Here is a 24,711-nt window from a genome sequence, read left to right on the forward strand (position 1 = left end):
CTGCAGATAAAATGGACATCATAGTGGATTGTCTCTACTATGCCAGTGTTCCATTGAATGACACATCTCTTATTGTCAGTCCTTGCATATAGATTTTGACACTTCTATTTTTTGTGACTTCTGGCTTTTACAGAGCAACCATTTTGGTTTAGCATGGTGGTATTTGCAAAATGCCAAGCAAGACCGAAGCAGACCTATGAATGCAACATTAAATCTGTTTTAATGAACACATCTGCATTTACAGCCTTGCCTTTGTAGCAGCAGCTTGTCACTTTCACTAGAGTTTGAGGTTTTGAAGGTGGTCTTGTGCGGTTCCAACAGATCCATGTACAGCATCTGTGTTTGATCTTTGCCTCTATACATAAAGCTTAAGCTATTTCGAACAATTATAATTGAGTACAGCAAAACATACACCTCAAATATATAATGTCTAACTAGGCACTATATAAATGTGTATTGGCACTTGGGAGTATTGTATGACGGATTACTAACTCTGGTGTAAAAGTAGGTGAAAGCATGTTTCATTACCATCACTAATAAACAGTGCCACCTAGTGGCACATCACAGTTAGTCCTCCACCCTACAGTAGGAAATAGATACTTTATTGATCCCGTGAGGGAAATTGCAGTGCAACAGCAGCTTAACACAGACAACACAGCCACACAGTCCGGACACACAAAGAACAGACTAGAACAGAACAGTACACAGAAAAATCGTATCACACATATGAATATAAATATAGATGTAAATATAGATATAGATATAAATATAGATGTAAATGTATTGCACAGGTCCCTGGCATATATTGCACAAAAAACGGTTGTAAACGGGAAAAGAAAAAGAAAGAGAACAGATGTAGCAGTAGATGTGTAGATGCGTTCAGTCCAGAAACAGGTCACTGTCAATGTTGCCTCTAAAATATATAAGAAATATATATATAAGATTTATAAATATAAGAAAAGAAATCATACAACCCCAGAGATGATGAAGCCGTCAAATTTTACATATCAGAAACAGTTATAACACAGATACATCAATAGCATTACACACAAACTCTAGGGTTTGCCTTCAGGAGATCTCACTGTTATCATTCCAAGGAAGAATGCCTGCAGAGAGAATCTTCACTTAAGAAGGCAGTCAAACCCTCTCTGACCACAGCACAGTCCATCAATCACTCAAGTGTCCATAAATATGAAAGTAAAGAGCTCTTGTCTGCCTTGTCTGTCAGTCTGACTTAATTTTCTACCATGCAGAGGCAGGCAGCTTGAGAAGGGAGCACTGGTAGGTTAACTCTTTTCTCTGTATGAGACATTGTGGGGAAGAGCTACATTCACATCCTTCCTTCTTTACCCCCCTCTCACTGCACTGCTGTGTCTTATGTACTCTGCCCTCTTCTTGCTCCTGACCAAACCAGCTCCTCTATTTGTCATCCAAATCATTTACATAGCACTGCTAGATGCTAAAAGAGTTTCCAGGCATTTGTCCTCACTGTAGATCAATGGACGTCTCTCCTTGACATGATGAAGATGTAGAAAAGTCTTCTCTCCACAGCCTTTGGCGTCAGCTGTAAATCTGAAATGTTGAAGTCAAAGCTCAGGCTGCAACATCTTCTTTGTGGCTCATTACAACAAAGAAACAGCTATGATTTCTTGGCTCTATTAATGGATCGTTTAAAAAAATGGAAAATGTACTATAATGGTAATCAAACTAGGTCACGATCTGATTGGCTCACAGTCAAAAGGTACAAGGAAAGAGGAAGAAAAAATTGATCCATTTCACATCTAACTTATTGTTGAAGTCTTATTATATCAATCCTTCAGATAACGTTTACTACTAACACAAAACAGGGGACACCTTACCATGTGCTTGTAGGTACACCTGTGAGATTGTTGTGGTTCTGTGTGGTTTCTCAAGATGCTCAGCGCTCCATCTCATCTCTCTGGAAATTACTGGTTGTGTCAGTGTTATTATGCTGTTATGAATATGAATATCTTTTCCGTTATTTACTGTAGCATGGTTTTCAAAAGGAGACCGCAGCAGAGTTCCCAATCATCAGATGGGAGACCGAGTTAACTTTTAGACTTCTAGGGGAAAAAATAAGAAAAAAAAAACTTCACCTGGCAACGGTTCAGTACAGAGCTCATCAGTTCATAAAGAAATACAGCAGCAGTTATAAGATGAACTTGATTAGCACAGCTCAGAGTTCACAGGCACATCAGCAAGTTTTGTTGTTATCTGTTTTGTTTTTACAAGAATGTTTGATTCAAAACACTTTTGGGGAAAAAGTGTTTCGAACATTGAAACTCTACGCAGAATTTATCTATTCGAGATTTGTCATCAAAATCAACTTATAAGTAACCTAGGAATCTTTTCACTGTACTTGTATGTTGAAGTTACTTCATTAGCATTTCATGTTTATATTGTTACAGCTTTAGGTAACTGATAACTGTTTCTTGGATTTTACATAAAGTTTGTGACACTTGGCACTTCTAGCTTCAAAGCCCAGAGGATGTTTCCTGAGGTCTGGGGAATCCCTAGAGCAGAAACAATTGTAAAGTTCACCTTAGTATACCTAGGTAAGCTGCAGGTCAATGATTTTTAAGGAGCAGTACAGAAACACACAATATAAGATCACATTAAGACCACAGAGGAGAGGAATAAACAAGAAGCAGGCAACAAGGAGAGAGGAGTCCGGAGGAGTTAGGACCTGAAGCTTGCGCCAGGCAAGAGCCCATTATCATTATCATCCAAACCTAACTGGAAGAAAGTATTTGAACCTTGTTAGAGAAAGCATGCTATTCTGTGTTTTTAGGGAACTTGGGTTTTCTGTGTAGAAGAAAGCGCAGTTGAAAATGTCTTTCCTTCTTAGGGTACATTTTTAATAATAATAATTGCTTACACTTATATAGCGCTTTTCTGGACACTCCACTCAAAGCGCTTTACAGGTAATAGGGACTCCCATCCACCACCACCAATGTGCAGCATCCACCTGGATGATGCAACGGCAGCCAAAGTGCGCCACTTTCAGAATACATCATCACACAGATCAGCTATCAGTGGGGAGAAGAGCAGAGTAATGAAGCCAATTCATAGATGGAGATTATATGGAGGCCATGATTGGTAAAGGACCAATGGGAAATTTGGCCAGGTTACACCCCTACTCTTTTTGAGAAACGCCCTGGGATTTTTAATGACCACAGAGAGTCAGGACCTCAGTTTTACATCTCATCCGAAGGATGGCACCTGTTTACAGTATAGTATCCCCGTCACTATACTGGGGCATTAGGATCCACATGGACCACAGGTTAGAAAGGTTACAGAGTAAGGGAGAACTAAAAACAAAGGACTAAATAATTAAGTGCTTCCAACTGAATGTCAGAAGTATCAGAAACAAATCAAATGTGATAGAAACCGCCACATGAGCAGGCAATTATGATGTCACTGGAATCACAGAAAAATGGCTAAACAATGAAAAAGAAAAACAACAGAGATGAAAAACTACTGAATTTACACGCTGAACTCTAACCGTCACGCTTGCTTTAGCACAGATGCTCCCCCCCCCCCCCCCCTGCACTAAACTCCCTAATGGGGAATGTTTACACTAAATTCCCGATAAGAAAGGAATGTTTTAAGTGCTTTCTGAGTCCTTGTTTCTTGAGAAAGTTACCTCAAAGACAGGAGGGGGAGGGTGTAGGGAAAAGCATATATAAGCTGTGTAGAGCCATATCCCCTTTGAACTACCATAGATACTATAACTATTATGGTCCTTATATAGGTATCTATCCTGGTTCCTTGTATGCATACAATAAAGCTTGGCTTGACAAACTGGACACTTCAGGCTCATCTCTTGGTTTCAGCAGTATGGTATAAACCAGAGGTCAGCAACCTTTCAGAAGGTTTACAGACTCGTATGCCATAGTTAAATTTTTTTAACATCAATAATTAGTTTGATTAATAATTTGACAATAACACTATACTATTATACTAATAATACCTGAAATTAATAAATACATATGCACGTCTTTAGTGTGAACCTTGGCCTTGCTTTCCCTTGTTAGGTTCCACAATCTCAGGCTGGTAGCTTGACACTTTAAACAGCATGCAAGCTTCTGAGTGTTTGATTGTTAACTGACTATAGGAGGGACAAAGTTCTGAGTTTGTGTGTGAAAATACTTGTTTGTGTTAATCCAAATGCTGAAATCAGTGAAAATGCCACTTTCTCGCCACAATCAACATTCACTGGTAAGGACTTCCAATCGGGCATGATAGAGAAACTAAGATTGTTTCAGTAGCCTCAAGTGTGTTTTGCATATCCTGGAACTTTGATATGCAAAGTTCAAAGTTGAGTTTCATAAGTCTGGGCACTGTAATTCGATTAGCTGCATTCCACAGTCCTCAACATCCATCTGCTGAAACACTAAAAAATTAATGTCACTGGTATCAAAGCTGTCTACTTTCATCAGAAAAGAAAACATTGGGCCAAAACACTGGAAACCCTGAAAACTGAATATTCTGATGCCAGTTTCCGCATGTACACTCCAAACTAAGCAACATGGATTGTGCAACCTTTTGAAACGTGAAAGTTCTTTATAATGTTGGAAATAGTGGAAAGCTGTCAATGTCCCAAAGAAAAAACCTATAACAGTTTGATCTTCATCCTGCAGATGGAGGAGTTCATTCATATGCGTGGTGATGAGCCTACAAACATTAGTTTTGTGACCCATTTTCAGCATGCAGTTCAGGGTAGTTTTGACCCTTTCCTGATAAAATTATTGTGATTGGACCAAAACAGTCCACAAGGCATCCCGAAACCTTCCAATGGCTTAGCCAGTCAACATTGCAGCAAAGCAGAATGTCCTTCACTGTCCATCTCATGGAGCAGCGTGTCAAGGCAGATCGGCCAACAGGAAAATTCACTATTTTCACCACTGTTGTCATCCCATTATTAAGCTCATAATCTCAAAGCTTGGCACAAAGATTTCCCTGATGAATAACAGAATGATGATTTACCATGGCGTGGCCAATGTGATCCACAATTATCTTTACAAATCCGTTTTCTTTCCGACCATGGGCACTGTCAGTCGTCACAGAAAATATTTTCTTGATGTCAATTCCTCTTTCCGCAAAATGATTAATAAATGTCTTCACTCTTCTCGATTTCCATCTGAGTCATGGTATCTCGCAAGAATTGCTAATCATGGTATGTTGTTTATATCCAAGCAACCATCAATGCAAGACTTAATACTATTACATCTTTTCATGCCAATGTCTCTTGTTTGTAAACATTTCCATCCATTTCTTTTATGCGTCTCTCCACCAATCAAGATAAAGTAAGTCCTTAATTCTGAAATGCATAAGCGAGGTGGGATAGCCCTTTGCCGAGGACGGCGAATTAAGCAGGGAAAAGTATAATGCATATGGTCGACATTAGAGGTTGTGCGAGCCGGCTTACCAGCGCGGTGACGTCACTGACCTTCCCTGTGAATAGCAGGGACTGCAGCCGTCGGGCTGACGGGAGATTTCCCTTTAGCTCAGCTGGCTGGGTCCCTGTTGAGTGATGCCGGAGGCCCGGGTCTGAGTCCCCAGCAGTGGGGGGCTGACCTGAGGCAGCAGCGGCGAGGGCGCATACCCACGTAAACCTGAGAGCGCTACAATTCTAGAGACGATCATGTCTTTGTTGGGCAAACCATTAAAGGAAACATCCAAACAACTAAGAAAAGCCTCTTTTATATATTCCCCATATGGAAATAGCTTTCCATGTTTCACAACATATTGTGCAAATTTGTAACTTGCTTCTGTAGCTTATTTTACTTACATAGAAATAAGTAAAGATGCTGCCGTGTTTTCCATACCTCGTCATAGTACGTTCGATAGACAGCCTTGTCTGTCTCATCCTTGAAGTGTTTGGAGTGTTGCGTCTGAAAATGTTGTGGAATACTTGATGTGTGACAAACAATGCTCTCACAACACAAAGCACAAACAGCACAGTCTTTATGTTGAGCTAATTCATATCCATCTATCCAAAAGGGCAGAAATTGATGATTGAAAACATGAAAGCACAGTTAGATGTTTTCTCTTTTGTCCAAAATGTCTAACTTTACAATTCAGTGTGAAAAATGTTATCAGCGACAATGATTGTGAGCTTTCCTGTGAAAACAATAGGCTAGCACTATTACAAATAATGCAGCAAATAAACCAAGTTAATTGTTTTTTTTACACCAAAGAGCTTTCTTTGGGAAGCATATTGTGGTTTTAACCTAAATTAAACTTTGTTTACATGCTAATAATGGCATGTGTGCTGTAGGTTGCCAACCCCTGATATATACCATGGAATTCAGATTATAATTCAATATTATATAAAAAAATTGAGAATTTGTGTGCAAAAATAAGTTTTATGGAAGAATTCAAATTTTCAAACATGGTCAAAATGTCAGCAACGCGATAGTGTTAGACATGGTTAATGACCGTTCTCTTACCCAATTTACAAGAGCAACTACAAGAGGAAACACTTGTACAAATCTGGTCTTTTCAAACAATCAAGACAGAGTAAGGCAAACAGAGGTGATAGAACCATTTTGGAACTGTGATCACAATATAATGGGTTTTGAAGTATATTTTGAAACTGTACAGCAGCAAAAGGTAACAATTTCTGGAAAGCAGACTTTGAAGGAATGAGAGAAGTAAACCGGATAACCGGATAAGACAGATGTAAAATTTGTGGAATATGAATGGCAACAGTTTAAACAGATTCTGCCTCAGAACGCATGTATCCCAGGAGTGAGTAAATAAAAAGAGTGAGAAAATGCTAAAAGAACTGCTCTGGGCAATGGTTCAACAAACAAATTCAAAAAAACATTTTGGAAAAGCACAAGGGAAAAGAAAGTGCTTTATGGAATGATTAAAAAAACAACAATGTTCTATTAAAGTCCAGTGCTATTTATTGCAAACATGGGTAAAAAGGAATATTAGTCCTGCAGAGTTCTTTCAATATTACAACAGCAAAAGAGGTAAAATAAACTGTATCAGGGACTATAATGGGGAACTAAACATACATTTGCTTTCTTACTGCTTCATCAAATTCAGGGTCACAGTGGAGCCGGAGCCTATCCCAACAAGGAGCCAATGGTGCAAGCAAGGCCAGCCAATCAGAGCACACACACAAGCACAAACAGACATGCACACACTCGCACAAGAGCCAATTTTCTCAGAAGCCAATAAACCTATCAGCATGTCCTTAGACTGTGGGAGGAAACCAGAGCACCTGGAGGAAAAGCACGTGAACATGGGGAGAACATACAAACTCCATGCAATGAACAGGAAGTAGCTAATGTACAAAATCAGAATTTGACTTACTTACAGACTTACTAGAATGTAGATTCTGCTATAGTTAGCAACTAGTTAAAATTGCAAATTATATAAAATTAGATGGATTCGCAAACTGTAAAGCAGGAAATGAAACTAAAAAAGATTTAGATAAAACTCAACACTGGGTAAACACCTGGCACATGACTTTTAATGTAAACAAGTGCAGGATTTGCACATAGACAGAAGAATAATCAACTGTAAATACAAAGTGGAAAAACACTAAGCTAAAAAAAACTACTTATGATAAAGACTTGGTAGTTTATGCTGACACATCATTTATATCTTTTAGATAATGTGCAGAAGCACTTAAGAAGGCAAACAAAATGTTCAAATAAATTGCTAAAGGCACAGAATTTGAATCAAGGAGTGTTATGTTAAAATTGTTAAATTCACTTGTCGGGCCTTATTTATAACAAATTTGGTTACCGTGTTGTAAAAAAGATATTGCTGTTATCTTTATCTAGCTGAATCATTCAAGAGAAAACCATCCAGATTACCATTCCCATTCTGTGGCTTGAGGGAATGACCTATAATGACACACAGAAAAAATTAACCCTTTTAGTCTTGAATCAGGGAACCTGATACAACTATTCAAAATCTCCATATTTGATGAAGTCAACCCAGTAGACTTCTTCAGAAAGAACAGTGAAACACAAACCAGAAGACACAAATGGAAAGGACACAGAAGTACATTTAAAACCTAGAAGGTTTGGGGGGCACGTTTTTACCCCAAGGGTGGTGGGGGTATGGAACAAAGAACACAGCTGTGTTGAAGCCAATACCCTGGTTTGGATCAGTTTCAGGATCTGGGATAAATTTCTAACTTTTCATGGGTTAGAAGGGTTCAATGACTTCCTCTCATCTCTTACTATTCTTAGGTTCCTACACTGCACTGCACAACACTGCACTGCTCAGTTCTTTTCAAACACCTAAAGCCTTGATACATTCCAAGTGCTTCACATCAGAAATGTTTCAAATGTTTCTTTTTTCTGTTTACCAAGGTGTTCATGCTCACATTTGCTGTCATGCAGTCATAAGTGAATGAATAATTCACTAATAACATGAGGGCTATACTGTGTATAACATTTGTGCCTCACAGTGCTGGGGCCCTAGGATCAATTCCAGACTTGTGGTGCTATCTGCATGGACTTTGTATTTTTTCCCCATGTGGGTTTCCTCCAGGTGCTCCAGTGTTCTCCCACAGTCCAAAGACTACAAAATGCTGGCCGGCTAATGGGCACCTGCTAAAATTATCCCTTTTGTAAATGTGACAGTGTTTGTGTCAGTGTGTGCCCTGTGATGGACATGCGTCCCATCCAGGGTGTACCCTGCCTTGCGCCTGTTGCTTGCCAGGATAGGCTCTGGCTCTCCTACTAACCTAAATTTCTGAAGAAAGGATTGAACTGGAGTGAAAAGGATGGGGGAAAAGGATATGGTAAAGATTTTTAAAATATTAACCCTTTAAGGTCTATGACCCAACGATAATCCTGCTGTTTTGTGATCAAGTAAAGGAAAAATAAATTCTGAGTACAAACACTGTAATGATACATATGAGTAGAAATAAACCAAAATCAGCTTAAAAAGACAAATACCGTGTTTCCATTTGGCAATTCAGTTCAAGTAAATGAGTTCCGTGACTCAAGTCATCTTCTCTTCCAAAGCTGTCATCTACAGCAATATTGCATCCAATCTGCAAATGTGAAAAACAAAATGCACTGAAAGATTTCAGGTGTCTGACCCAAAGGTACTTTTTAAAAGTCAGAACACAAAATGCAAACCAAATTTAACCTTAACATTGAAGAAAAAATATGGTCTCTATAGAACCCTGGTTGATAAAATATTTTTTTGTGCAGTAGTTTACTATGACAATAATGTGTAGAATACTAAAGAGTACTTAATAGTCAGTCCAGCACTGACTATTAACATCAACATAAGAGATATATTCATTAAAAACATGTGGGACTTATATTACTTTATGTTAGTTGTACTGCAACAAATACTATTGACACTTTAAAACTACAGTATTGGGTCAAAGCATTAGAATATTGTTTAGCCCTCAAAGGAATACAAGGTAAAGATAAGATTTAGCTCAAGATGTTTAGGCACCTGGATAATGGCATTAACAGTAAAAAAAGCTGTTATAAGATTGGAAATAATCTTATAACACAAATTACCCCATTGCCAAATTACTGTGTGAATAAATATACATATATATGTATAATATACATATGTATAAATCACCTTTGAAAGCGCAGATGTATATATAGAGGATGACGGCTCTTAACAGCTTTGTATTGGATCTGCAACAACAAAGACGTAAACTGATGACAAGATTGGAATTCATCACTCAGACTTAACACAGCACAGTAGGTACCCTACCGCATATCGCACGTCTTGCCAATAGGCTGGCGCAGAAACGTGCCACTTCCTCACTATTTAAATTAATGGCAGGCTGATGATCGGGTCCCATACTCTTTATTTGTTGTTTATTTTTTAGAGGATGGAACAATGGCATTCACACCATAACACTCCGAACAACAGCGTTATTTTAAAACCCGTAGGTGGACCTCCAGCCAGACCACACACCTCCCAAAGAGAGAAATGAGATACGCCACATTTAGGTCCTCAAAATTCTCTCCGTTTCCCCTCGTTCCTTTTTCATCCGCCTTCCCTCCCTCTTCTCTCCCTGGTGGTTTGTCTTTCTCATACAGTAAGTAGGAGGGGCACTCCTGTCTTCAAATGTTCTCTTTTTCTCTCTCAAGTTGCAGTATAAGTAGTGGCGGCTCCTGGAGTGACAACCAAGACAACAACAATAAAAAACTCTCGTTCGCCCCGAGAGTTAACTCGGTTTTCTGTCTAGCGGCCTCCAGCACAGCGTCTTCCTGCTGTCTCGGGATGACAGTGCTAAACTGCAAAGACCCGGGCTGTCAAGACGCACTATCCTGCCAGAAGCGACTGATTCACCTGCTGCTCTTCTGCGTTGTCTTGCTCTCTCTCTTGCAGGTTGTCTGTCTGGCTGTCTTTTTCGTGCTGGTCTATCCACTTCAGGTAAGACATGGCTGTATCGCGATGACAAATTACGCAACGCGCAAGAGAAAAGACAGCAGTCTGCTAAAGTTAGCGGCTGTGTTGATTGTGAAATGCTTTTCCCTTCATTATTTTTTGGGGTCTGGTTACCTGCTGAAACCTTACACACAGAGGGCTTCGGAAAATGAATGAAACTGTTTTCTAAGTCGATAACGTTACTTGAATTACTGTAACAGCTTGGAAAAAATGACAGTCACTTCTGAACAAAAAGTATAAAACAGGAAACATACCTAGGTATTTTACAAACTTCTATTATTAAAAAAAACTTTTGTCCTTAAACGATTTAGCGTTTTACAAGGACAAAGAAGTATCTGAAGTATAAATTCAAAAGTAAGGGAGCAGGTTTTTTTCAGACAAGAAGAAATTCAGTTTCTTGTGGCGTAGATGCCCCTACACTATATTTTTATATTTTAAAGGTACGGCTTTTTTTTGTCAGTTCTTTAAACAATGCCTCGGATGTTATAACAAGCTGATAGCGTGCTGTGTCGTTTGGTTAGGTGACGGGAAATACCTGTTGCTTTGTACATTCTGACAACTTTCATAAACTACAGTAAAACCTCTGATACCGATAAACACGTACTGTATAAGACCATAGTGTGTCTAGTAATAAGCTTTTCATATTCGTCAGCATTTTTAAGACTGTTTTAATTAACAATTAAAAATAAACATGTTGAAAAATACCATTAAACAATTAGATTTTATATTTGTATATTCTCTTTTTGGCATCTGCAAAGCAAGCGTTTTGAAAACCAGTCCTGGAGAGCCACAGTCCTTTGGAATTTATATTTAAATATTAAATAATCAATTTTTCTAAAGATCAGAACCCATTAAATAAAGGTAGGAGGTAATGTGGAATGAAGCCATTTTAAATCACGCAGAATGCAGATCTAAGCACACTTCAACCCTCATGGGCAATAGTTCCCTTAATTGAACCAATTAATTACTTAATTGATCAATAACTTAAATGTATCATTTGATGAAAGTAAATTTCAGAATGATGAGATTTACACTACAAAGTGTAACTGACTGGAGAATTAGGACTATGGTTAGAGATCAAATATAATATAATAAAATAAATAAAAGTATAATGCAGTATAAGTATATTTCCTAAAGACTACATTTGTGACAATTACATTAGCATTAAATTAGCATTGCGGTGGAAATGTGGAAAATAGTAAGGCAGAGTTGTGTTTCATCTTAAAGATTACAGTGTAAGAGAGAGTTGGCTGTCTGGAAAAGCACGTGTCTTGGTTTGTGATGGCAAGGAAACTCAGCGCAGAAAATCTGTGGCAGACAAAGAATCTGAACAAAAGAAAAACATGAGACAGGCGTTTTACCTACAGGGAGGACATAGCATTTCTTTTATCAAGACATCAGGCAAAAATGACTACATTTTCTAATATAAAGGGCACTTTCCTGACTTAGAATTGCTCGTAGCATACTACCACTATAGTGTGCTACTGTATGAGCAATTCAGTGCTATAAGATATAAATGTCTTTTCCTTTGCCAAAGAGATTCAGCTCTGTACACAATCTGTGAAGGAGGGGCAGTGCTATAACCACTGTTTGTCAGCATTAACTACAGGTTTTTTTCTAAGACTTTTACTTTAATTTATCAACATCAGTATATTATATACAGTTTAGTACAGTATATTGTGTTGCTGATTTAAGAAACTGCAGACTGAGAAAATCAGCCACAATTTGGAATCTCACTGTGTCAATGTCCGGCATTAACTTGTCCTCATTGTAATTTGGTATGTCTGATGGACATTGGTGAAGAAATGCTCTGATACCTACAAAAAGCCACTAACCATGTTAAATATTGGGCCTTTTTCTGAATTTTTACAACTCTGTAATCATGATAAATGTGTTGGCATAAATGCCACCCTACATCCACTAGATTCTCTGCTGGCATTTTACTTCCTCCATTCTCCACTTACATCCTTTACATCCTCCACTCACAGAGCATGGATCAACCCATAGGTGTAGACAGGTAGGGGAAAAGGCCTTGATTTACTCGGAGACTGCGGCAAGATGAGTGCAACTGCTGGCCTGTGTGGTGTTTTTAACACTCACACTTACAGGATGCTGAAGCTGTGAGCAGCTGTGTGCTTTTTCTGCTGGACATGTTTGTTGTCGTCGGTTGTCAGTATCTGCCTGCCACATCAGAGAGAACCCTCATGGGCCTCAAATCAGCCACTGCTGATGAGGCTTGATGATGAAAATGACTTCCGGGGCCGTTTCAGATTGGAAACCTATCTTGGTCATCTGAGATCCTGAAATAGTTTGCCTCGCTCACCGGGCACAAAATTCACAGAAATGTGGGTTGATCTCTTTCTGGTCTGAATGACATCATCAACACTAGGCTGCAAGCTTGTCCAGTGTTATATTTTTCCATGACTTACTGGCCTGGGGCTCGCCACAAACTGTGGGTAATTCCGGTCGTATCTTCTACTTTCTGTGCCTTCACCAAGCCTGCAACCTGCTATGTGCTTTCCATGCTTTTAAATTTAATTTCCATTTCAGACACACTTGGGTGGCCTGCAGGCCTCCATTGCTAGTCACCCTTCAAAATTAACAGCCACACTACTTGGCCTTAATGCCCACTTTGTAGGTCAGTTACTTATTGTGAAGTGTTGCATAGATATTTCCAATTGTTGAAATCACCCTACTCAGCCATATGGATTTGTAGTGGCCTCCCATGAGGCACATAGTTTCCTTATAGCTGAGCAAACCAATGGATCAGATTCTGTAAGACCACAGTTGGTTCTTAACAGTCACCAATAACAGCTAGACCTGCAGTGAATTCAATGCCTTCTAAATCAACCGGTTAATCAATCAATTGAGAAGCTTCTTGGTGCTGTAGCTAAAGTATGATCCACACACCATGCTTCTGCTTTTCCATCACCAACTCCTGTTAACGTGTGAAACTGCTCAGGTCTTAATAAGATGTTTTTTTTTGCCCAGCATCAAAGGCAGATCTCAGTCCTAAATGTTTATTTACATGAACTAGTAGTGCTCATTTTAACTTGAGGACTTGAGCACAGCACATGCCTGGTTTTAAAGGTTAAAACCTGATGAGTTTTACCGATATTTTAAGCTGTAAGGAAGTTGGTTATATTCCAGAATAGGTAAACCTCAGTCTTCATTTGCAGACTACAGTGGATGCACAGACTGTCAGTGGTTTTATAGTATGTCTTGTGTCAAATTGAATACATTTGCTTAAGCACTGTGAGAAGAAAGTGAAAGGCCTTCAAAAAGTCAGAGATGAACAGTAAACTGGGAAAAAAAAGAGGTACAGAGAATATCTGTTGTGCAGATTACAGACAATACACCAGAATAGGTAGAGGTATTTTGCTTACATTTATCTTATAATAAGCTAGTGAAGTACTACTTTGAACGTAAAAAAAAGAAACATCAGTATATTTTCAAGGGGATTGCCATGATATTAAATGAAAATGACACTTATGATGTAAATTATAACTAACAAAAGATAAACTTTATTGCCCACCAGAGGAGATTTAGGTTTAGATTTAGATTTACATCTGAATACATCACAAAGACATTACACTTCACATCTAATGCACATGCATAACTCATTACAACATGGGCATGACATATTGTACATAAGTAGTTTGTTGCAGCATAATCAGTTTACACAGAAATATTGCATTTTCCCTTGCCATTTATTTGTATTAATTGATTTAATCGATAAGGGAACAACTTTTTTAACATTTGATGCCAGAGGTAAGAACGTTTGCCAGGGGGAAGACATGATATTCAAATTAAGAATATGAAAAATATATTTTCCTGCCTGTCTAATCATGAATTGTTCAAAAATTGTCTATAAAGAGGAGTGCTGCTTCACTCCCATAACCTTCATTGCTGTTTGGACAGGACAGGTTATTTTTTACAATTACAACATGGTAAAAGAGGAGCATTATTTCCTGTCCAACCCCAGACACTCTTAATCTTTGTAAAAAAATACAAATGCTGCTGAAATGCTGGACCAAACTCTCTCAAGTAGTCCAGCTCAGGATGCTGTCTATGTAGATTCCTAAATACTTACATATGAATTAACCTAGGTAATAAGTTCATTGTGAATCACAGAATAAAAATAATAAAATCTGAAGATTTATACAGAAAGACCTGGGGGGGGGTGTAGTCATCAAACAAAAGAAACATGAAATTAAGAGTTGCTTTTATGATACAGTGCCTATAGAAAGCCTACAGCCCCCTTAGACTTTTTCATATTTTATTGTGTTACAGCATGGAACAATGATGTATTTAACTGAGAATTGTTGCCACTCATCAACACAAGAACTCTATAATGTCAAAGTAAAAAAAATCCAGACATTTGACTAAATTAATTAATATTAAAACATATTTGAATGTATAAGTATCCCCCCTCCAGAGTTAATACTTGGTAAGATCACCTTTGGCAGCAATTACAGCTGTGAGTCTCTTTGGGCAAGTCCCTATCAGCGTTGCACATTTTCACGCTGGAATTTTTGCCCATTCGTCTTGGCAAAATTACTCAAGCTCCATCAAGTTGGATGGGGACAGTTTGTGAACAGCAATTTTTAAGTCATTCCACAGATGCTCAATTGGGTTGAGGTCTGGGCTTTGACTGGGCCACTCCAGGAAATTAACCTTTTTGGTTTTAAGCTACTCCAGTGTAGCTTTTTCTGTATGTTTCGGGTCATTGTCCTGTTGGAAGATGAATCGTCTTCCAAGTCCCAGTGCTCTTGCGGATTGCAGGACATTTTCTTTCAGGATTTGTCTGTACATAGTTCCATCCATTTTTCCTTCTATCTTTATGTGTTTCCAGTCTTTGCCGCAGAGAAGCATCCCCAAGGCATGATGCTGCCACCACCATGCTTCACTGTAGGGATGGTGTTCTCAGTGCGATGTGCTGTGTTAGGTTTGCGCCCAAAAAAGTTCAATTTTGGTCTTATCAGACCATAGAATCTTCCTCCAAATTGCAGAGTCTCTCACATGCCTCTGGGCAAACGAGATGTGAAATTTGTTTTTTTCCCCTCAACAAAGGCTTTCTTCCTGCCACCCTTCCGTACAAGCCAGATGATTTATGAAGTTTGTGTGCTATTGTTGTCTCATGCACAGTTTCTCCCATCTCTGTCATGGAGGACTGTAACTCCTTTAGAATTGCCGTAGGCTTCTTGGTGGCCTGCCTTACTATGGCTCTACTTGTCCAGACACTCAAGTTTTGGAGAATGGCCAGTTCTGGGCAGATTCACAGTTGTTCCATATTTTCTCACCTTATTAATGATGGACTTCTCTGTGCTTCGAGGTATATTTAATGCCTTGGAAATTGTCTTATATCCTTGCCCTGACAGGAAATTTTCAAGGACCTTGTCTTGGATCTGCTTGGAATGTTCCTTGGTCTTCATGATGTAGTGTTTCCTTGGAAATGCAATAAGTGGGGAAGCTCCCAGACACAGGTGTATTTATTCTGAAATCATGTGAAACACCTCAACTGCACACAGGTGGACTACAGTCAAGTAGTTCTGTGACTTGGAGAGTTGGTTACTTCAGAGATAATTTAGGTGTGTCAAAGCAAGGGGGTGAATACATTCAATTACTTTCTGTTTTTTATTTTTAATTTATTTAGTAAGATATCTGAATTTATTTTTACTTTGACATTATAGAGTACTTTGTGTTGATGAGTGGCAAAAATTATCAGTTAAATACATCATGGTTCCATGCTGTAACACAATAAAATGTGAAAAGGTCCAAGGGGGCTGTAGACTTTCTATAGGCACTGTAAAAAATGAAACAGCCAAATGGGGAAAAAAAGACACTGCATTAATCATTCCTCACAATAAATTGCATACAGTGCATAGCAGAGCTTGTAACCTTGCTTTGCTTTACCAATCACTGTAATTAATCAAAGTCACAATCACGAGAAAGGGTTATTCCATCTGAGGTGCAAAGAGTAAGTAAGGATGTCAGACTTAATCCATTACATTTTGTGTCATTTTGCAGATGGGGGTGGATATCACCAATATTAAAACAATATTAAAATCTATTTTTTTTTTGCTTCATTGGGACAGTGTGGACAAAGGTAAGGATCAGAAAGCTGCAACACATAAAACAGAGAAGGATCAGTCGGGGAATGTGCTTTTTTGATCGTGTGAAGATTACTAGCAAACTTGTGCAAAGTGGATAGTTAAATTAAATAGAAAACACAGGCCTTTGCACACATTGGCAAATTCTATTTTAAACTCCAATTCAGTATGACTCAGAATACAGGATGTGTGCAGATTTTTTAATGTAATTTCTGAAATAATTAAGGTCAGAAAGATGCAAGGCTTGTCAACTGCAATCTCTAGATGGGCTTCAGAAAAAAAAAACTCAGTTTCTTCTGCTAAATAGAAAAGGTCATTAAAAGACAGTTCCTTTGTGTCTTCCCAGGACACCAATGGCATCCTATTTTAAAAGAACAGGAACTGAAACTCGATCTCTTTACCTATTTTTTTTTTAAAGAAACAAACCACAACACAGAGAGAGTGACGTACTCTGTGGCATAATAAAGAAGTAATGACGATCTGAGAAAGGCATTTGCTTTGGTAATGCAGTCTGGTTGTAGTCCTTGCAAGCCAGCAGGTTTCACAATTCTGTAGTAAAACCAACCACACAAACATGAAACCCCACAACATTTCTCTGCACACTTTCCACAAACCATTGAGTGTTATTCTCTTGGTATTTTGCAAAAAAAGAAGAATATGTTTTCCAAATAATGCATAGATTGAATTCAGAGATGTTTTTTTCCTGGTCATGGAAAGGTTGATTTGACCAATTTAATAGCTTGTACCAGCTCTTCAGCTGCTGGTGCTTTTAAAAAAAGACCTTGAAATTCTGCAGACATACAGTACTTGCCCTCCAGGACCAGGATTGGGTCCACTCCAGTAGTAATTACTTTTCCAACATGTTGTGGCATCAATTGCACATTCAATGTTCACACAGGTCTAGTCTTGTCACAACACACACTACCTTCAATTTGGGCAATTTGTTCCATTCCTTCCTGTAGTCTGAATTGCACCAGTCACTGCCTGCAACCCCCCGAGGCTGTCTGAATTGACACATTAGACAGATCTGTTGTTGCCTTGCACCAACAATCACACCTCTTATCCTTCTCATAATACTCTCATAATAAAACAGCACACTGAGGCCTGGTCTGCTATTTTTTAGATAGCAGGAATCATAGAGTCATACATATGCAGGACCATTTCTACTGCTAGTACTTGGACAGGACAGGTCACTCTTGAAAACACAAAGTAAACCTTTTATACATTCCAAGTTGCCATGGATAAGAACATCCATCCATTTTCTAAGCACTAATTAGGGTTGCTGGGATAAGAACATTGTTCTTTAAGATTTTGCTAGAGTAGTGTCTACTGTATAGTGAGCTATGCATTAAGCTTTTAACCCAGATCAGTCAGTGCACCCCTCTTGGTGGTAAAAGGACAAAGTAACAATTTTCCAATCTGGGCTTCAGATGTGGATGCTCTGTGAGATTTTAGGATACAGTGAGTCACAAAAGGATTTTAGACAAATATTCCTGCTGCATTCCAGTTAAAACATGTTATGATTAACCACTTCAGTTTTTTTGTGTACTTCCAGGGCAAAAGTGAGAGTCTTCCCAGTCATTTACTAACTGCACATTTTGGAGGTAAGGCATTTCTGTGATTTTAAGGAAACCTAATAAAGGAGGTTAATGCTCTCTATTACCAACATATGCAATAGAGGCAACAGATGCAGTTATTAAGTGCAGTGAATATTCGTCCAGCTGACTGAAGTTAAACGAATTTGAGATATTCCATACTGCTTGGCTGTGGTTGTGGTGAAGACTGAGGTCATGCTGGATAGTCCCACAGAAAGATCTTAACAGTAGAAAATACACAGAATGGTGAAAAAACAATTTTGATTAATTTTGGAATGAGAAAGAAATGAAAAATGCTGCTTTTAATTCTCTTCAGTAGAACAATATTTACAATATTTTTCCCCACAGCCAACAGGTACAAAAATGTTCTAAAAATACTGTCCCTGCAAGAGTGTTGAAAAAAAAAACTGCAGTTTTTGACACCTGTGTATTATTTTACAGATGCAGCCATTGAATCATTCAGTGCTGATCCAGGTAACTGTATTCGTTTATTTTTCCAGATTTGTTTTCCAGCTTCTATTCTTAAAAAGAGAAAATCGGTAACAGGCAGGATAGATCAGGAAATAATGCTGATGTGTGCTGATTGTCACGCCCTCTGCAGCCAGAGGGTGCTCCTTCTCTGTCCTGTCTCTCATTTCCAGTTCTTTGCTGTCCTTCTGGTGTTTCTCTCTCTCTGGGGCTATATATTTCCGGGTCTTTCATTCTGCTTGCGCTCAATGTGACGTTCGGATGTCCTGAGACCCGCCTAGCACCAGGTCGCCCCACGTCCGCTACCTGAGGGCATAGATTTCTATACGGCATTTCCTGAACAGCTGAGCCCGGGCTAACCCCTGTCTCGCTGCTACACATAGGGTCTTTTCGCTCTCCTGCCATTCCACGGTTCATCCTTTCCCACATCCGTGACACTGATCTTATTGAGTAGCTCTACACAATTTTCTTATTTTATTTTGAACCAACAAAATCCGCAGTGATATGTGATGTATAGAAATTAACAGCAGAGAACTTCCCAAGTCAGAACATGAACAGGGAGCTTTACTGGCAAGACACTAATAAGAAACAGTGTAAACCACTGAGGTTATAAAATGATTGTGGGAAGAGCTTTATCTTAGGTAGTTTTGAAGTGTGGTTTTTTGCATTTCACAAGAGCACACTGGTAAATAAAGTGATATCTTTTATTTAGAAAACAAATTGAACAATTTTCAGATTGGATCTGTAATCTGTTATTGTATTATAATTGTAATTGGAACTGTGATCTGTATTTGGATTTTTAACAGAATCTGTAATTTTCCAGGGTATCTGAACAGAAACAAGAACATAAGTATTCACTTATCATATCTAAATTGTTATTCATAATGTAGATGAAAAAGCCAGAACATTTTAAAATGTCATTAGAATTTCAACTATTGCTTCTGGAAAATGACATTTACAGCTTAAACATTTACAAAATCAATACATCAATTAAAACTTTAATTTATAAAATTATAGTAGTGCTTTGATTTCTAAAATAATAGCAATGATTAAATACAAACATTGTTAATAGGTAATGGAGTAGGTATTACTGAGGATAGCCGGTACATTTGCTCTACAGTTGTTGTTAGCATTTGCCTTTATTTGAAGGGACAGTTTTATTAGCAAGCTTGGAAATGCATTCTATTGCAAGGAAATAAACTGTATATGATGTGACCTCCAGTAAAAAAATAATTGTAAATTATCTTAATCCAAAAAATTACAACTAAAATGTAGTAGTGTGCAGTAGTTATGTGGTCACATAGTGGTTAGCATTGCTGCCTTGCAGCACTGGGGTCCACAGTCCAGACATATACTGGTAGGTTAATTAGCTTCTGGTCTGGCCCTGGTGTGAGTGTCCTGCAATGGACTGTTATCCCAGCCAGAGTGTTTCCTCCCTTGCAGCCATTGCTTGCCGGGATAGGCTCTGGCTCCACCACATCCTTGAATTGGAAGCAGTTAGAAAATGGATGGATATTTATTTGTAGACCACATGTACTCTAGCTTAAACATAATAAACTGAACATCATCTTTTGCTTAAACTAGCTCAGTTAAAGCTGCAAGATAATCTGTTGTTCTTTTAACTGTGATATATAATAATAATATAATAATAATTGCTTACACTTATATAGCGCTTTTCTGGAGACTCCACTCAAAGCGCTTTACAGGTAATGGGGACTCCCCTCCACCACCACCAATGTGCAGCATCCACCTGGATGATGCGACGGCAGCCATAGTGCGCCAGAACGCTCACCACACATCAGTTATCGGTGGGGAGGAGAGCAGAGTAATGTAGCCAATTCATAGATGGGGATTATTAGGAGGCCATGATTGGTTAAGGCCAATGGGGAAATTTGGCCAGGACGCCGGGGTTACACCCCTACTCTTTCGAGAAACGCCCGAATATATGAAAAGGAATGGGTTTTTCTTACAGATGATATATACATTTTGTAACACAGGCCATTAGTCATTTAACGCCTCTCCTTATGTTTTCTGATTCAAAGATGGAAAGTTCATCATTGCCTGGGAGGATGAGAATGGAATGCCATCACAGAACTTCACTCTGCATAATGGTCATCTGCAAATACACCATGATGGGTTGTATTTCCTCTACACCCAGATCAGCCTGCAAACAATAAGCCCAGCTAATATCTACACGGTGGAAGTGTGGCGAAAGACAGGTGTTGAAGAAGTCGTGCTTCTGGGAAGGAGCTTCAACCACACGGGTGGTCCGTTCTTGTCTTCAATCTACACGGGGCGTCAGTTTAAACTCTCCGCTAACGACAAGATCTACGTAAAATGCACAAAGCATGCAAAGATAAATACTGATTCCCAAAAAACGTTTTTTGGGATCTACATGGTGCAACAATACAAGTAACAACAGATGTCAGTGTAACAAGTCATGGTAACCATTCCAAATCCTTTTTCTTCACATGTTGGAGTGGCTCTCCCTTATAATGGAAGACTGGGTGATTGGATGTCTTTTACTGGGTAACCAAGTCTTCAGCCATTCGTCAGCTGACCTTAAGAAGTGCCAACAGAATGACTGAAAGCAGTGCCTGCTTCCAAGTCACATCCCCAAGCAACACAGCCATCAACGGGATTACATGAAGAATTGGTTATGCCAATTGTCAAATGGATGAAGCCATTGGAGCATGAACTAAAAATGTGGCCTTCCACTGGAAACATGACATGCCTGACTCTGAATGTACTGATGTATTTATGTTTGTTTATTTATTGTTTATCCCTTTACTACACAAGAAAACACAGTTAGGCTATATTTCCAATAACAGTCAGCTTATGTGCACTGGCTCCAATAATGGCGTATCTTTACACCAGGAGTGCTGGTATATAAGGACTCTGTCGTAATAGAAACCCATCAAGAAGGCACAAAGTGTCCTATTTGGGTTAGTTTTCTAACTTTTCCTCTCTTTTTAGTCATTTTTTAGTGACTTCTATAATATTTGAACAGCTTTCCTGTTAGAACTACTTCTAATTGGGGTCACAATTGGGGCCACTCCGTTACCCAAATAATGCAAATATTCTTCTTTCCATTTTCTAACTGCTTCATTCAATTCAAGGTCACAGGGGATCCACAGCCCATCCCAGTAAGAAGTGGGAGCATGGTGGGGTACATCCTGGATATGCACAGTCAGACATGCATACACTCACACTAGGACCAGTTTTTCTAGAAGCCAATCAATCTTCCTTTAAACAGTATCTTTGGACTGTGGGAGGAAACTGAAGGAAACCCACACAAACATGGGAGGAACATACAAATTCCATGCAGATAGCACCCCAGGACTGGAATTAAACCCCGGGCAGCAGCACAGCAAGGCAGTAATGCTGGTGCCATCTTAATGCAAACATGCCTTCCTGAAAATACACTGAAAGAATACCAGAATATATCCTTCTTGTGTTAAGTATAGCGTAAGGCAAAGACTCAGCCAGTGGTACTACAGTCTTAATATTTGAAGATTAACTTCACAATTAACTCTACAATTAATGTAGAGTGAAGGGATTTTATGATTATAAGACAAAATTCCATACTGAAACGCTATACAACTCAACACACAGCAGCAGTGCAGAGGAGGTCTGAGGGATTCATATTCTGGATGTGTTTTAATCTGAAATCCTTAAATTCTGTTGTTGCAAGATGCTTTATTCAAATCGCTCCAGAACTGGCCTTGCTGCATAAATGGGAGCACGTCTGGTCTTTTTTCTTTCTTAAATTTTGTATTTTTCTGTCCAAACCTTTAACAACAAACAACAGAAGGGCTGAAAATGAGCACAAACCATCTGACCTGTTCTGCTCACCTATTTGCTAGAAGCTAATCAATCCCAGAAACCATTTTTTCCGGGTCCCAGGCAATCAGTGTCAACAACATATCTAGCAGGGTGGGTTGTTACTGACATTCACAGCCACAGCATTTATAAAGAAGTGCCTCTTATTTTCAGTCTGTTCATTTACTGCAATTTCCTTGGCACCTGAACTTGTTTGAAATAGTCCATCTGATTGACTTTTTCAATATTTTAATCCCAAAGATCATGCAGGATTATCAGGAATGGACTGTGCTTTTCTACAACCAAGTTGAAGAATACATGGAGCTGGCTTAGCAGAGACTCAAAACAGGATGACCATGTCCCCATAAGCACTAGATAACCATGAGGCATGGCATATCTTTATCATTTGTCTTTTTGAAAAAGTAAAGTGCTTAACTAGTGCCCATAGCTATATACTTGTAATATATACAATTTAACATTGAATATTGTTGCAATTTACCACTGACAGCCCACTGAAGCTAAGCAGGTGTGAGCTTGGCCAGTATCTGGATGAGAGGTCTCTTGGGAAAGCTAAGGTTGCTGCTGGAAGAGGTGATAGCAGGTGCTCACCCTGCAGTCTGTGTTGGTCCTACTGCCCCAGTATAGTGATGGGTTCACTATACTGTAAAAAAGCACCGTCCTTCGGATGAGCCATAAAAGAACTCTCTGTGGTCATTAAAAATCCCAGGGCGTTTATCAAAAGGAGTAGGGATGTTACCCCAGTGTCCTGGCCCCATGGCCCTATCTATGAATTGACTTCATCACTTTGTCCTCCTCCCGACTGATAACTGATGTGTGGTGAGCGCACTTTGGCTGCTGTCACATCATCAAGGTGGGTATTACACATTGGAGTTCCCATTATCTGTAACGTGCTTTGAGTGGAGTATCCAGAAAAGCTCTATACTGTATACTGTAAGTGTAAGGAATTATTAAGAATTTATAGTTATACTTTTGCTAAACTGAATACTGTTGCTTAGTTATTGTGTACAGCATATCAGTACAATTATCAATTCTATGAAAAATGCTAATTATACTTTTCTTTGGATTTTTCCAGTATTTATTTCATATTTAATCACTCAGATTTGCACTGCACTCTCCCAGATCAAATCAGAACTGCTGAATTGATTTTAAAAAGCTGTTTTTCACTGTTTCTGAACAAAGGTAGAAACAGCTAACTCATACAATTCAGCATCATTATCTTTTTAGCTAAGGTGTAGCATATAGTACTCATATTGTCTAATATTTTCATATATAAAATGTAAGTTCACTCTGTGGTACTGAGTTTGTTTCAGATATTTACTTTCAGGCTTTTTTACACTGCTGCTGAGAGGAAATGTCTAGACCTAGATAAAACTGGAATGTTGTGCATCATCTTTTAATTTATTTATTTAAAAGTATTTTTAATCTGTTTTGATTTGGTTGCAAGAAGCTAGTATGCTTGCAGCTAAAGAACTCGGCAGTATGATTTTTAAATGTTATTTAACTGCAGATTTTTTAAAAAGAATATACATTATGAAATAATATGCAGTATAACAAAGCAAACTGTTTTCTAGAATGTTAGACCAAATGTGCCATTAGCACATTATGTCCTGCACACAAGCTAAACTCTACAAGTTTTACACTGAATGTAATGGAAGAAGCATTGTACAGTACCATTTTGTTTTTCTTTTATTGAATGGATGATGGTCTTATAATTTATAATATATTCATATTTTTTACTGCATACTGCCTGTTGTTTTATTTTCTACTCACAAAATCCAGGTCCTAACTATAAATAATTTAACAGACTTTTGTTTTTGAAATGCACAACAGAAGAATGTTGAAGGTTGCATGCTTGTTTAAATATTAATGCTGACATCTCACTTTCTGCAAGCATCATATAATCCAAGCCTTCTTTGCTAAAATATAATATTTATGTTAAAGGATATATAGTGAAAATGAACATGAGTGTGGTGCAGTGGTTAGCAATGCTGCCCCTCAGCACTGGATCCTGGGTTCAAATAAGCAACCTAGGGTGCTATCTGCACGGAATTTGAGTGCTCTCCCTGTGTTTGCATGGATTTCATTTGAGTTCTCTGGTTTCCTCCCACAGTCCACAGACATACAGAAGGTTAATTGCCTTCTGGAAAAATTGGCCCTGCTGTGTGGACATTTGTGTCTGTGCGTGCCCTGCGATGGCCTGGTGTCCCATTCAGGGTGCACCCTGCCTTGCACCCATTGCCTGCTGGGATAGGCTCCAGCTTCCC

General features: G+C 38.7%; 1 protein-coding gene and 1 long non-coding RNA gene across 6 annotated transcripts; one reads left to right on the forward strand and one right to left on the reverse strand.

Moving 5' to 3' along the window:
* Nucleotides 1–919: 919 nt before the first annotated feature.
* LOC148650184 (uncharacterized) lies at nt 920–10,467 on the reverse strand. 5 transcript variants are annotated; one of them, XR_015926049.1, is made up of 5 exons: nt 10,330–10,467; nt 9,607–9,665; nt 8,958–9,055; nt 1,860–2,084; nt 920–1,572 (listed from the first exon to the last, which is right to left on the reverse strand). It is a non-coding gene; the product is annotated as an uncharacterized LOC148650184 (long non-coding RNA). The 5 variants fall into 5 exon arrangements; XR_015926047.1 differs by having other exon boundaries at nt 1,860–7,892; XR_015926048.1 differs by having other exon boundaries at nt 2,900–9,055.
* On the forward strand, nt 10,105–24,188 carry tnfsf18 (TNF superfamily member 18). The gene is made up of 4 exons (XM_088603745.1): nt 10,105–10,413; nt 18,097–18,145; nt 18,578–18,610; nt 20,647–24,188. The coding sequence occupies exons 1-4, from the start codon at nt 10,105–10,107 to the stop codon at nt 21,018–21,020; spliced, it is 765 nt and encodes a 254-aa protein (XP_088459871.1). The 3' UTR covers nt 21,021–24,188.
* The last annotated feature ends 523 nt before the right edge of the window (nt 24,189–24,711 follow it).

Source organism: Lepisosteus platostomus, chromosome 13 (genome assembly GCF_059453375.1).
Source record: "Lepisosteus platostomus isolate fLepPlt1 chromosome 13, fLepPlt1.hap1, whole genome shotgun sequence".
NCBI lineage: Eukaryota > Metazoa > Chordata > Actinopteri > Semionotiformes > Lepisosteidae > Lepisosteus > Lepisosteus platostomus.